This window comes from Nerophis ophidion, linkage group LG22 (assembly GCF_033978795.1).
Source record: "Nerophis ophidion isolate RoL-2023_Sa linkage group LG22, RoL_Noph_v1.0, whole genome shotgun sequence".
In the NCBI taxonomy this organism is placed as follows: domain Eukaryota; kingdom Metazoa; phylum Chordata; class Actinopteri; order Syngnathiformes; family Syngnathidae; genus Nerophis; species Nerophis ophidion.
Window position 1 is genome coordinate 5,622,465 of NC_084632.1, and position 15,000 is coordinate 5,637,464.

General features: G+C 40.0%; 1 protein-coding gene across 1 annotated transcript in view; it reads right to left on the minus strand.

The window, feature by feature from the left end:
- Nucleotides 1-15,000, minus strand: part of fbn2b (fibrillin 2b) — a 300,303-nt gene that overhangs the window by 36,510 nt on the left and 248,793 nt on the right. Inside the window, exons 44-49 of the mRNA XM_061883097.1 lie at nt 13,675-13,836; nt 6,908-6,976; nt 6,708-6,833; nt 6,509-6,634; nt 6,287-6,436; nt 4,521-4,592 (exon numbers count right to left, since the gene is read on the minus strand). Of these exons, the coding sequence (XP_061739081.1) occupies nt 4,521-4,592; nt 6,287-6,436; nt 6,509-6,634; nt 6,708-6,833; nt 6,908-6,976; nt 13,675-13,836 (705 nt within the window). The remainder of the gene's footprint in view (nt 1-4,520; nt 4,593-6,286; nt 6,437-6,508; nt 6,635-6,707; nt 6,834-6,907; nt 6,977-13,674; nt 13,837-15,000) is intronic.

A 15,000-nucleotide genomic window follows, 5' to 3' on the forward strand; every position in this document is an offset into this window, starting at 1 on the left:
GTACGAAGACAAAATAGGAAGCACACCAAGCTGCTTGCCTATTGTAAATTCACTCTTCCCTGGGGGTGGCATAGCTCGGTTGGTAAAGTGGCCGTGCCAGCAACTAGAGGGTTGCAGGTTCGATTCCCGCTTCCGCCATCCTAGTCACTGCCGTTGTGTCCTTGGGCAAGACACTTTACCCACCTGCTCCCAGTGCCACCCACACTGCTTTAAATGTAACTTAGATATTGGGTTTCACTATGTAAAGCGCTTTGAGTCACTTGAGAAAAGCGCTATATAAATATAATTCACAATTCACATAAAAGTGTTGAAAATAAGTCATACTTTTTTTTCTAACTTTCAACACTTAAACTCTTGATCCACTTCAGATCCACGTCCATCCACTCCTCGGCCCGTCACGCTCCCGCAGTGTTAATTTTGTCGACGAAAAATTTTCGTCATAGTTGTCGTCAACGACCTTTTTTTTCTGACTAAAACGAGACAATAACTCAATAAAAAATAATTGACGTGGACTAAGACGACGACGAGGTGTATTGACATATTCGTCAACACGAAAATGTCTGCCAGAGACGAGATCCAATCGGAATCAGAGGTGGGTAGTAACGCGCTACATTTACTCCGTTACATTTACTTGAGTAACTTTCGGGATAAATTGTACTTCTACGAGTAGTTTTTATGCAACATACTTTTACTTTTACTTGAGTATATTTATTGAGAAGAAACGCTACTTTTACTCTGTTCCATTTATCTACATTCAGCTCGCTACTCGCTACTTTTTTTAATCGATCTATTAATGTTTGTTTTGGTTAATGACAGACCTTCAAAGTAGAATCTACACATGCCTGCGTTTCACCAATCAAATGCAGTCACTGGTGACGTTGGACCAATCAAACAGAGCCAGGCGGTCACATGACCCGACTTAAACATGTTGAAAAACTTATTGGGGTGTTAGCATTTAGTGGTCGATTGTACGGAATATGTACTGTACTGTGCAATCCAATAATAAAAGTTTCAATCAATCAATCAAAAGTGTAAAGGAAAAAAGACATTTTTTATTTCAACCGTACTTCCCGTCAAAAGCCTAAAGACTGATCGCACAGTTCCTGTCTTCACAATAAAAGCGCCGCTCCATCGCGCCTGCAGTAACAAAATAAGAGTCTCCCAAAGCCAGCGCAAACAAGCTAGCAAGCTACGGAGTTTGCCGCCAATGTATTTCTTGTAAAGTGTATAAAAACCAATATGGAAGCTGGACAAATAAGATGCCAAAAACCAACGACTTTCATGTGGTATTAGACAGAAAAGAGGAACTTTTTTTCTCCTCCATTTGAAAATGTGGACATTATCTGATTCCAATCAATGCAAGTCATCAGAATCAGGTAATACACCAACTTATATTCTTGTCTTCATGAAAGATAGGAATCTATATGTTAAACATGCATGGATATTCATTAAAACACCTTTAACATGTCAACAAAAACGGCAAAATAAATAAATATAAATTACATACTGTATATATAAATGTGTGTATATATATATATGATATGTGTGTATGTATATATGAGGTAGATCACCTCGACTTGGTCATTTATTAAGTAATTGATAAACGTTGAAAAACTTATTGGGGTGTTACCATTTAGTGGTCAATTGTACGGAATATGTACTGTACTGTGCAATCTACTAATAAAAGTTTTAATCAATCAAATCAATGAATGCCTACTGAGGCTATGGTGCTGTTAAGTTATTGTGGCTCAATGTGTTTTTATTTTTTTTTATTTTAATGTACTATTATTTAATATATACTATTGTTTTAGTTGCTTAAGAGATATTCCTGGCTCTGAATTTGCTCATTGCTATTTTTATGTTTTTGTGCATTATTTGTTGCCGTAATCAGGTTACTCATCAGTTACTCAGTACTTGAGTAGTTTTTTCACAACATACTTTTTACTTTTACTCAAGTAAATATTTGGGTGACTACTCCTTACTTTTACTCGAGTAATACATCTCTAAAGTAACTGTACTCTTACTTGAGTACAATTTCTGGCTACTCTACCCACCTCTGGTAATGTGCAACTATAATGATTTGTTTATAATGAGTCTTGTCAAGTTTTACACGGCAATATTCTTCAATTATTGTTACGTATGTCTAGCTCGTGGGCTGTTGTGTGCTTAGCTGTGGTGTAGCTGCTGGCTGGTGGTAGCCTAGAGCCAAGCATGTTTACCTTTTTGGAAATGACTTGATTAAAATACAAGATCTCACCTGAATCACAACTTATAAAATGGATTAAATTGATTTCAACATATTTTCCAATTTTTTTATTTAAATAAGACAAATTAACTTTTTAAGTTAATTCGTCTCCTTAACTTAAAAAAGTTAATAAGACAAATTATTTAAGAAAAAAAAGTTAAGACAAAATAGCCAATTAAAAAATATATATATATTTTTTTCTTAATTAATTTGTCTTAACTTTTTTAAGTTAATAAGATATTAACTAAAAAAAGTAATGTTTGAAAAAAGCTAATAAGACAAATTAATTAACAAAATATATATATATTTTTTCTTAATTATTTTGACTTAACTTTATTTTTTCTTAATTAATTTGTCTCATTAACTTTTCAAAGTTGATAAAAAAAATTAAGTTTAAAGTTTTTTTTAAAGTAAATAAGAAAAACTAATTCAAAAAAAAAATAAGACAAATTACTTAAAAAATATATATATTTTTTTTTTCTTGTTAATTAATACATCTTATTTACTTTTTTAATTTAATAAGACAAATTAAGCTGAAAAAGTTGATAAAAAAAATTAAAAAGACAAATTAATAAAGAAAAAAATGTTTTTGTTAATTGCTTTATTTTTTTTTTTTGTTAATTATTTGTCATATTAACTTTTTAAAAAATGTCTTAAGTTAATTTGACTTATCAACTTGAACATTTTAATAAGACAAAATAATTAAGAAAACTATATATATATATATATATATATATATATATATTTGTTTCTTTATTAATTTGTCTTATTAACTTTTTTAAGTTAATAAATCAAATTAACTTGAAACAATTTTATACATACATTTGTTCCTTAATTAATTTATCTTATTAACTTTTTTAAGTTAATAAGACAAATTAAGTTTAAAGTTTTTTTTAAAATGAATAAGACAAATTAATTAAGAAATAAAAAAATAAGACATTACTTTAAAAAAATATTTTTTTTTCTTTATTTTCTTCTGAATTAATACATCTTATTTAATTTTTTAAGTTAATAAGAAAAATTAACCTAAAACAGTTGATTTAAAAAAAATAATAGGACAAATTAATAAAGAAAACAATTTTTTTTTGTCAATAGCTTTATATATATTTTTTGTTCATTAATTTGTCATATTAACTTTTAAAAAATTGTTTTAAGTTAATTTGTCTTATCAACTTGAACATTTTAATAAGACGAATTAATTAAGAAAACTATATATATATATATATATATATATATATATATATATATATATATTTGTTCCTTAATTAATTTATCTTATTAACTTTTTTAAGTTAATAAAACAAATTAAGTATAAAAGTTTTTTTTAAAGTTAATAAGACAAATTAATTAAGAAAAAAAATAATAAGACAAATTCTTTTAAAAAAATATTATTTTCTTTTTCTTTCTTTTTTTCTTAATTAGTCTTATTTACTTTTTAAGTTTATAAGACAAATCAACCTAAAAAAAGTTCATTTAAAAAAAGTTAAGACAAATTAAATAAGAAAAAACATTAGTTTTTTGTTAAATAATTACTATTTATTTTTTGTTACTTAATTTGTTATATTAACTTTTAAAAACAAATTATTTTTTAAGTTAGTTTGTCTTATTAACTTGAAAAAGTTAAGACAAATTAATTAAGAAAACACATATGTATTTGTGTCTTAATTTGTCTTAATAACATTTTTTTCCTTAATTTATTTGTCGTATCAACTCTAAAAAACATTTTTTTATGTTTTTCCTTAAGAAAAAAATAACATTCTTAACATTTTATTTTTCTTTAAAAAATTAAACAAGATTCTAAAAGACATTATTGTTGAGTGAATTCCTCAAATGTCCAACAATGACATTTGAACATATTTCAACAAGCATCCACAGCAGTGTTTCTTATTCGTAGAGCAAGCGCCCCCTAAAGGCCGTCAAAAACATCGGTTTCTGAGCACTGGTCCCCATTGTAATACACTTTTCCCCCACTTGTGGCAGTAAGAACAAACTCAAACAAACAGAAGAAGTCAAGCGCAAAAAATACGACTACATTTTCTTTTACACTTTTTTTTTACAAAAGCATATGTATTAATACTATTTATTAATTTTGTTAGAATTTATTAATTTTAGCTCAGCATAATTGTTTTTAAATTCATTTTTACATATCAGTCCCTTCTTTTGCGGTATATTTAGTCATCAGCCTGACCAAAGCCTGGATAATAATCTTTGTGATGAACCCACCATTTGACAAGTGGAGTGTGCACAATGTGACGCAACAAGGTGAGGTTCTTACCCACGGGCTTGCCGGTGTGGATGTCGATGATGAAGCCGGGCGCTTGGTTACCACAAAGCAATTGGTACTGGGCTGAAACACAAATAAAAGGGTACACAGGCGGTGTTAGGGATTGGTACCAAGTTCGGTACTTTTATGGGCACCGACTGAATTCTGTCGGTACAATCTGGTGTCGATGGAATTGAGTTGTTGCACATGACGTCAAGTCCGGTTGGCTCCATTTTTCCAAAATGTGTTAGCTTGATGCTAATTTCCATTGGATTTTCCATTGACAGGCTACTATTAACCATAGCAATTTTACATTGCAATTTCAACAAACTTGGTAATGAAAACGAAAACTAAAATGAATGTTTTTCGTGGTCTCAAACTGAGCCCCTAACTCCACCCACCCCCATCAGAGCTTCCTGTTCTGTACACCCCCGCAACTGGATACTTTATGTCTTTTCTTCTGTACTGAAAACTAATTTTGGGTTCTGGTGGCATCCTGACCTGATGCCCGAACAAACCTCATCTGGCTCCTCCTCTCCATGTGGAGGAGCAGCGACTTTACTCTGAGTTCCTCCCGGATGGCAGAGCTTCTCACCCGATCTTTAAGGGAGAGACCCACCGCCCGGCGGAGGAATATCATCTGGGCCGCTTGTACCCGTGATCTTGTCCTTTCGGCCATAACCCAAAGCTCATGACCATAGGTGAGGATGGGAACGTAGATCGACCGGTAAATTGAGAGCTTTGCCTTCCGGCTCAGCTCCTTCTTCACCACAACGGTTCGACACAACGTCCGCATTACTGAAGACGCCTGTCGAGTCTTCCCTCACTCGTGAACAAGTCTCCGAGGTACTTGAACTCCTCCACTCGGGGCAAGAGCTCCTTCCCAAACCCGGAGATGGCATTCCACCCTTTTCCGGGCGAGAACCATGGACTCGCATTCGAATATGCTGATTCCCATCCCAGTCGATCCAGTGAGAGCTGAAGATCCTGGCCAGATCAATCAATCAATCAATCAATGTTTACTTATATAGCCCTAAATCACTAGTGTCTCAAAGGGCTGCACAAACCACTACAACATCCTCGGTAGGCCCACATAAGGGCAAGGAAAACTCACACCCAGTGGGACGTCGGTGACAATGATGACTATGAGAACCTTGGAGAGGAGGAAAGCAATGGATGTCGAGCGGGTCTAACATGATACTGTGAAAGTTCAATCCATAATGGATCCAACACAGTCGCAAGAGTCCAGTCTAAAGCGGATCCAACACAGCAGCGAGAGTCCCGTTCACAGCGGAGCCAGCAGGAAACCATCCCAAGCGGAGGCGGATCAGCAGCGCAGAGATGTCCCCAGCCGATACACAGGCGAGCAGTACATGGCCACCGGATCGGACCGGACCCCCTCCACAAGGGAGAGTGGGACATAGGAGAAAAAGAAAAGAAACGGCAGATCAACTGGTCTAAAAAGGGAGTCTATTTAAAGGCTAGAGTATACAAATGAGTTTTAAGGTGAGACTTAAATGCTTCTACTGAGGTGGCATCTGGAACTTTTACCGGGAGGGCATTCCAGAGTACTGGAGCCCGAAATGAAAACGCTCTATAGCCCACAGACTATAGACCAGGACCACATCATCTGGATGTGGTCCAAACCGGATCCCTTCAACGCCCTGACTGCGCCATTTTATTATCAAACTGGGGACCAACGAGTACGGGTAACGATTCCCAGGTAGCCATGCCTATGTGTGAGTGACCTGGATTAGAGTAAGGGTGTGTCCACTCACAGGTAGCAGGTGTAGGACACGCCTCGCACGGCTTGTTCCAGGCCTTGCCCACGTTGTAGGCACAGCAGCACATCTTCTTGGTCATGTTGAAGGAAAGCTCGTTCTCGCACGTGTCGTTGAAGTTGCGGTAGCAGACGCTCTTCCTCATGTCTGTAACGCACGGCCGTCATCGTCGCGGTCCCATACCACCGGAAATAGGTCTGGGGAGATGCGTCACGTTACCCATGCAGTTGTTGCCTCCGTTGACCTGCATGTACTCCGGTGGGCACACGCAGGTGTAGTTCCCCAAGGTGTTGTAGCAGGTGCCCGGCCCGCAGATGCCGATGTGGGCGGTGCATTCATCGATGTCTTCCCGGTTAGAAAACAAAAAACGGGCCGGTGAGTAAACCTCAGACTGCGGGAACAACCCGGAGATTCTTACCTTCACAGATGCGAGTCTCCACGTTGAGGTAGTAACCTGCCGGGCACTCGCACTGGAAGCTACCGAAGGTGTTGACGCAGTTGCCACCCTGGCAGAGACCCGGAAGCTCCTGGCACTCGTCGATATCTACAGAAGTCAAGCCAACGTGTTTAGTGTTTCAGTCTAAGCGTGGATATGAAGGTGGGGGTTTTGTGGCTCACCTTCCAGGATGACGGTGATGGGGTTGGGTCTGAAGCCCTCTCCGCCAGGACAAAGGGTTCTGTACTCGGCTGGAAACGACAAAGAAAGACCGGTGGGTCACTTGAGGAATATTTGTCATGTCAAAGTGTACGCGGTGGAAGTATTCCGGTTTGATAACAGGTCCTACAGATCGTTACATAAGGTAGGGCAAGAAAGTATTCAGTCAGCCAGCGATTGTGCAAGTTCTGCCACTTAAAAAAAAGGGACGGTGTGGCGCAGTGGGAGAGTGGCCGTACGCAACCCGAGGGTCACTGGTTCAAATCCCACCTAGAACCAACCTCGTCACGTCCGTTGTGTCCTGAGCAAGACACTTCACCCTTGCTCCTGATGGGTGCTGGTTGGCGCCTTGCATGGCAGCTCCCTCCATCAGTGTGTGAATGTGTGTGTGAATGGGTAAATGTGGAAGTAGTGTCAAAGCACTTTGAGTACCTTGAAGGTAGAAAAGCGCTATACAAGTACAACCCATTTATCATTTATCATTTAAAATGATGACGGAGGTCTGTAATTTTCATCATAGGTACACTTTTTTTTTTTTTTTTTCCCAAGATGGCGCTGCTGTTGGCAGGAGCTCTGTGCTCTTGTGTCATCCTTTTGTGTTTCCCTCTTGTTTTCATGTCTTATTATATTTTTTTGCATTTTGGTCCGGGACCCTTTGGGACTGTGTGACCTCTGTGGTGTTTTTTTTTGTCGACTTCTGGATCTGCTTCCCGGGAGCCTTTTGGCCATGGAGACCAGCTGCAGGGTCTCTGCTACACCAGAGTCTGTTTGGAGGGACTGGAGGAGATGCGGATGAGGGGACAGGGTCTGTGGAGCTAGCACTGAGCTACTGGGACGGAGAGGCTTCGCGGTGTCTTGACTGGGTGAGCAGGTGTCGGACACCTCAGTCACCTTGGACGTATCCTCGCTCATCCATGCGGACTGGACACTGGCCGAGAGTGGAGTCGGCTGTCTTGGTTGCTTTGTTGGGTCTGCTCCTGTCTCTGGCCATACTGTCTTGGCTGGGTGAGCAGGTGTCGGACACCTCAGTCACCTTGGACGTATCCTCGCTCATCCATGCGGACTGGACACTGGCCGAGAGTGGAGTCGGCTGTCTTGGTTGCTTTGTTGGGTCTGCTCCTGTCTCTGACCATGCTCCCTCCACCCCAGCGGACGATGGTGTGGAACATCACAGAGGCCACCACAGTGGATATGTTTCTTTTACTTTTTATTCAGAGCTGTATGTAGAATTGTCTGGTTGTATCTGCTGCTTTAATGTCTTTAATGTCCTCTGTGTTCTTTGATGTTTGATGTTTCCCTCTTACACACATGGAAGAGGGATGTGTACTACGGCTGTGAGTTGTTGTGTTTTTTTTTTTTTTTTTTCCCTTGGCCTCAGTCTGCACCCCCACTCCAGGGCCTAGGCTAAGACCGATTTTTAAATGTTTACCTGTATGTCATCTTTTTTGTAAGGGGCGCTGGAAGCCGGCAGACCCGTCAGCGATCCTGTTGTGTCTCCCTGTAATGTTTGTCTGATCTTGAATGGGATTGTGCTGAAAATTGTCATTTTCCTGAAGGAACTCTCCTGACGGAATAAATAAAGTACTATCCATCTATCTATCTATTTATCTACTTCAACTGTGAGAGACAGAATGTGAAACAAAAAATCCAGGACTTCACATTGTAGGAATTTTAAGTTATCGTGCCGTGATTTTACCAGTCCGGCCCACTTGGGAATAGATTTTTCTCCATGTGGCCGCCTTCTAAAATGAGTTTGACACCCCTGGTTTGGGGCAAACTGAAGGTCCGAGGACCATACTTGTAGAACATTGGTTGAGAAATGACCAAATTTCCACGGTCAAATCAACGTCAGAAGCCAACATTGAGTAAACGTTGTCAAAAAGCATGTTGTTTCAACGTTGTATTTGTGTTGAAGAATATTGGTTGGAAAATGACCGCATTTCCACAGTCAAATCAATGTCAGAACCCAACATTGATTAAATGAAAAGTAAGAAGCAGGTTGTTTCAACGTTAATGATAGAGTTGCTCTAAGTCAGGACCTAATTCAACAAGTTCTCAACGTTGCTTCCATGTCTTGTGCCTGCTGGATTGTACCTTTGGTTGTTTGCACTTGTTAAGGACCTGGGACGGGTGTACGTGTTTTACAGTGGGGCAAAAAAAGTATTTAGTCAGCCAGCGATTGTGCAAGTTCTCCCACTTAAAATGATGACAGAGGTCTGTAATTTTCATCATAGGTACACTTCAACTGTGAGAGACAGAATGTGAAACAAAAATCCAGGAATTCACATTGTAGGAATTTTAAATAATTTATTTGTAAATGATGGTGGAAAATAAGTATTTGATCAACCATTCAAAGCTCTCACTGATGGAAGGAGTTTTTGGCTCCAAATCTCACGATACATGGCCCCATTCATTCTTTCCTTAACACGGATCAATCGTCCTGTCCCCTTAGCAGAAAAACAGCCCCAAAGCATGATGTTTCCACCCCCATGCTTCACAGTAGGTGTGGTGTTCTTGGGATGCAACTCAGTATTCTTCTTCCTCCAAACACGACCAGTTGAGTTTATACCAAAATGGATACATGGATGATACAGCAGAGGATTGGGAGAATGTCATGTGGTCAGATGAAACCAAAATAGAACTTTTTGGTATAAACTCAACTTGTGTTTGGAGGACGAAGAATACTGAGTTGCATCCCAAGAACACCAAACCTACTGTGAAGCATGGGGGTGGAAACATCATGCTTTGGGGCTGTTTTTCTGCTAAGGGGACAGGACGATTGATCCGTGTTAAGGAAAGAATGAATGGGGCCATGTATCGTGAGATTTTGAGCCGAAACCTCCTTCCATCAGTGAGAGCTTTGAATGGTTGACCAAATACTTATTTTCCACCATAATTCACAAATATGGCCTTATTCATTCTTTCCTTAACACGGATCAATCGTCCTGTCCCCTTAGCAGAAAAACAGCCCCAAAGCATGATGTTTCCACCCCCCATGCTTCAGAGTAGGTATGGTGTTCTTGGGATGCAACTCAGTATTCTTCTTCCTCCAAACACCACCAGTTGAGTTTATACCAAAAAGTTCTATTTTGGTTTCATCTGACCACATGACATTCCCCCAATCCTCTGCTGTATCTTCCATGTATCCATTTTGGTATAAACTCAACTCGTCGAAGAATACTGAGTTGCATCCCAAGTACACCAGACCTACTGTGAAGCATGGGGGTGGAAACATCATGCTTTGGGGACTGTTTTTCTGCTAAGGGGACAGGACGATTGATCCGTGTTAAGGAAAGAATGAATGGGGCCATGTATCGTGAGATTTTGAGCCAAAACCTCCTTCCATCAGTGAGAGCTTTGAATGGTTGACCATAATTTACAAATAAATTCTTTAAAATTCCTACAATGTGAATTATTCGATTTTTTTTCACATTCTGTCTCTCACAGTTGAAGTGTACCTATGATGAAAATTACAGACCTCTGTCATCATTTTAAGTGGGAGAACTTGCACAATCGCTGGCTGACTAAATACTTTTTTGCCCCACTGTAAAACACGTACACCCGTCCCAGGTCCTTAACAAGTGCAAACAACCAAAGGTACAATCCAGCAGGCACAAGACATGGAAGCAACGTTGAGAACTTGTTGAATTAGGTCCTGACTTAGAGCAACTCTATCATTAACGTTGAAACAACCTGCTTCTTACTGGCATTTAATCAATGTCGGGTTCTGACATTGATTTGACTGTGGAAATGCGGTCATTTTCCGACCAATATTCTTCAACACAAATACAACGTTGAAACAACATGCTTTTTGACAACGTTTACTCAATGTTGGCTTCTGACGTTGATTTGATCGTGGAAATTTGGTTATTTCTCAACCAATGTTCTACAAGTCTGGTCCTCGGACCTTCAGTTTGCCCTAAACCAGGGGTCCATCCATCATCATCTTCCGCTTATCCGAGGTCGGGTCGCGGGGGCAACAGCCTAAGCAGGGAAGCCCAGACTTCCCTATCTCCAGCCACTTCGTCTAGCTCTTCCCGGGGGATCCCGGGGCGTTCCCAGGCCAGCCGGGAGACATAGTCTTCCCAACGTGTCCTGGGTCTTCCCCGTGGCCTCCTACCAGTTGGACGTGCCCTAAACACCTCCCTAGGGAGGCGTTCGGGTGGCATCCTGACCAGATGCCCGAACCACCTCATCTGGTTCCTCTCCATGTGGAGGAGCAGCGGCTTTACTTTGAGTTCCTCCCGGATGGCAGAGCTTCTCACCCTATCTCTAAGGGAGAGACCCAAACTCATTTGGGCCGCTTGTACCCGTGATCTTATCCTTTCGGTCATGACCCAAAGCTCATGACCATAGGTGAGGATGGGAACGTAGATCGACCGGTAAATTGAGAGTTTTGCCATCCGGCTCAGCTCCTTCTTCACCACAACGGATCGGTACAACGTCCGCATTACTGAAGACGCCGCACCGATCCGCCTGTCGATCTCACGATCCACTCTTCCCTCACTCGTGAACAAGACTCCTAGGTACTTGAACTCCTCCACTTGGGGCAGGGTCTCCTCCCCCAACCCGGAGATGGCATTCCACCCTTTTCCGGGCGAGAACCATGGACTCGGACTTGGAGGTGCTGATTCTCATTCCGGTCGCTTCACACTCGGCTGCGAACCGATCCAGCGAGAGCTGAAGATCCCGGTCAGATGAAGCCATCAGGACCACATCCTCTGCAAAAAGCAGAGACCTAATCCTGCGGTCACCAAACCGGATCCCCTCAACGCCTTGACTGCGCCTAGAAATTCTGTCCATAAAAGTTATGAACAGAATCGGTGACAAAGGGCAGACTTGGCGGAGTCCAACCCTCACTGGAAATGTGTCCGACTTACTGCCGGCAATGCGGACCAAGTTCTGGCACTGATCGTACAGGGAGCGGACCGCTACAATAAGACAGTCCGGCAGGGTTCTAAACCAGGGGTGTCAAACTCATTTTCGATGGGGGCCACATTGAGAAAAATCTATTCCCTAGTGGTCCGGACTGCTAAAATCACAGCACAATAACTTAAAAATAAAGACAACTTCAGATTGTATTCTTTGTTTAAAAATAGAACAAGCACATTCTGAAAATGTACAAATCATAATGTTGTTGTTGTTGTCTTACACGTAGATGTTGCAGTTAGTAGTATTCTATCTTTATTTGTTGTTATTTATATTTTCTGAATAAATTTGTGAATTGTGAATTATATTTATATAGTGCTTTTCTCTAGTGACTCAAAGCGCTTTACATAGTGAAACCCAATATCTAAGTTACATTTAAACCAGTGTGGGTGGCACTGGGAGCAGGTGGGTAAAGTGTCTTGCCCAAGGACACAACGGCAGTGACTAGGATGGCGGAAGCGGGAATCGAACCTGCGACCCTCAAGTTGCTGGCACGGTCACTCTACCAACCGAGCTATACCGCCCCAAACACTAATTACAGTACAGTATATTTTTCATGTAGTTTGATCATTTTCCTCGACCGATGCACTACAACATTGTCATAGCGGGGGGTTTTTGTTGCAAGGTTTATTCTCCCAGGAAGCAATCGGACTATTCCGGACAAGGCCGAAGGTAGGAATATATTTATTTTCTCAAGAAATCTTGGCAGGGCATGAGGTAAACAAACATGAACTATGGCATGGAACAAACACAAAACTTTTGCATGAAACAAACAGCATAAACTATGGCTTGGAACAAACACGAAATTGTGGCATGAAACAAACAGCATCAACTATGACATGGAACAAACACGAAATTGTGGCATGAAACAAACAGCATAAACTATGGCTCGGAACAAACACGAAATTGTGGCATGAAACAAACAGCATAAACTATGACTTGGAACAAACACGAAAATGTGGCATGAAACAAACAGCATCAACTATGACATGGAACAAACACGAAATTGTGGCATGAAACAAACAGCATAAACTATGGCTCGGAACAAACACGAAATTGTGGCATGAAACAAACAGCATAAACTATGACTTGGAACAAACACGAAATTGTGGCATGAAACAAACAGCATAAACTATGGCTTGGAACAAACACGAAATTGTGGCATGAAACAAACAGCGTAAACTATGGCTCGGAACAAACACGAAATTGTGACACGAAACAAACAGCGTAAACTATGACTTGGAACAAACACGAAACTGTGGCATGAAATAATCACGACTTACGTGGACACAGCATGGATCGAACAACATGAACTATGGTATGGCATGAAAACAAGCAAATGACGCCAGGCCGACTGACTGGCAAACGCAGGCTTAAATGATGTCTCATGATTAGAGCCAGGTGAGCGTCCCGAATACAAGGAGCAGATGAAACGAATATGCAACCGTAGCAAACAAAAGGTGTTGAACAGGAACTAAAAGAGTCCAAAACTTACAGAACATAACAAAAACATCATGTGGTTTAATTTGTACATATGTAGCATCATCTACAAAGATACAAATAATTTCTTTCATTCAAATATTTCAGGTTAATTTTTATACTTAGCAAATTCATCGCGTGGGCCGGAGGAAACCTGTTCGCGGGCCTGATCCGGCCCTCGGGCCGTACGTTTGACCCCCCTGCCCTAAACCCTGACTTAAAGTCGATTAAACTTGGGCTTCAACCATATTTATGACAAAACACGCAGAAACCAGGCACCGTCTATTCCAAATGTTCTAGAACAGGTCAGGGTGGCACTTACTAGAGTTGGGGGCGGGGCACAGTTCGCAGGGGTTCCCCCAGGCTCCTCCCAAAGAGCAGCAGCACGAGGCTCGGGTCACGCCCACGCCGATCTCGGCGCTGCAGGAGATTCCGCCGTCGCCGCGTGCCAGGATGTCCAGGAAGCAGTTCCCCACCCGAGTATCTGAGTGGGACACGCTCATTCAGTTGATAAAAAAATCTTTGCGATCGTTAGTTAGCTGGATGCTAACCTAAATTGGATTCCCCCATACGCATGCTATTATTAGCATTAGCGAATTGACATGGCGATTTCAACACCTCCAAATTTGTTCATGATTAACTAAAAATATATATATATATATATATATATATATATATATATATATATATATATAAATAAATAAAATAGCCAAAAAACAGAGTTAAAGCTCTAAACAATTTCTATATTACTTAAAAATAAAACTGGTTTTGTCTGATAAGATTCTAGCCAAACATTTAGTAAGTCATATAAAAATAAGGCACCTATCATCTACATCCAAAATGTGATTTGCCATGGTGGCTGGACAGGACATATTGATTTTTTTTAAAAACAATTTTAAGTTGATTTTTGATTAATTGACTAAGAATTGTTACAAATAAGTATTTGGATCAATCTGACATTTTTTTACACCCCTAAGGGATATTCAGATGGATCCATCCTCCCCTTATGTGTAGGACATGGATACTGACATCTAGTGGCCAGTGTGTATCACTACGTTAAATCTTCATCTATTTGTGGGGACCCATCTCTATTAGCTGTGGTTTAAAAAAAAAATTAAAAAAAAATGATACCACAGATTCGACTGATCGTCGACTATGGGCAACATTTTCCACAGAAATGGTCCGATACTGATCGGTGGCCGATCGATCAGCCCATCCAGAGTTGTCAATTTTAAAAGTCCTCTGGTCCTGTTCCGAGAACTATCGGTAGGCAGAAATGTAAGGATGGACATATTATTGTATATAGATATATATATAATTTTTAATCATTAAAATGTGAATTAAATATATACATTAAATGTGCCATTATTGTATTCAATATAATTTATTCTAGATTCAAAACAATTCTCGATTCAAAATCAATACTTTTTTTTTTTTAATAACACTGGGTGCCGGTTCTATGATTAACTACATTCCCCCCAAAATAGATAAACAGCTCTGATTAATTTCTATATTATTGAAAATAAAACTGGTTTTGTTTGATAAAATTCTACCCAAACATTTAATAAAGTCAAATTAAAATAACAAAGTATCCAACACTTCTTTTTTTCCAAATAAATCTACACAGCAGACATGGTCACCTATCATC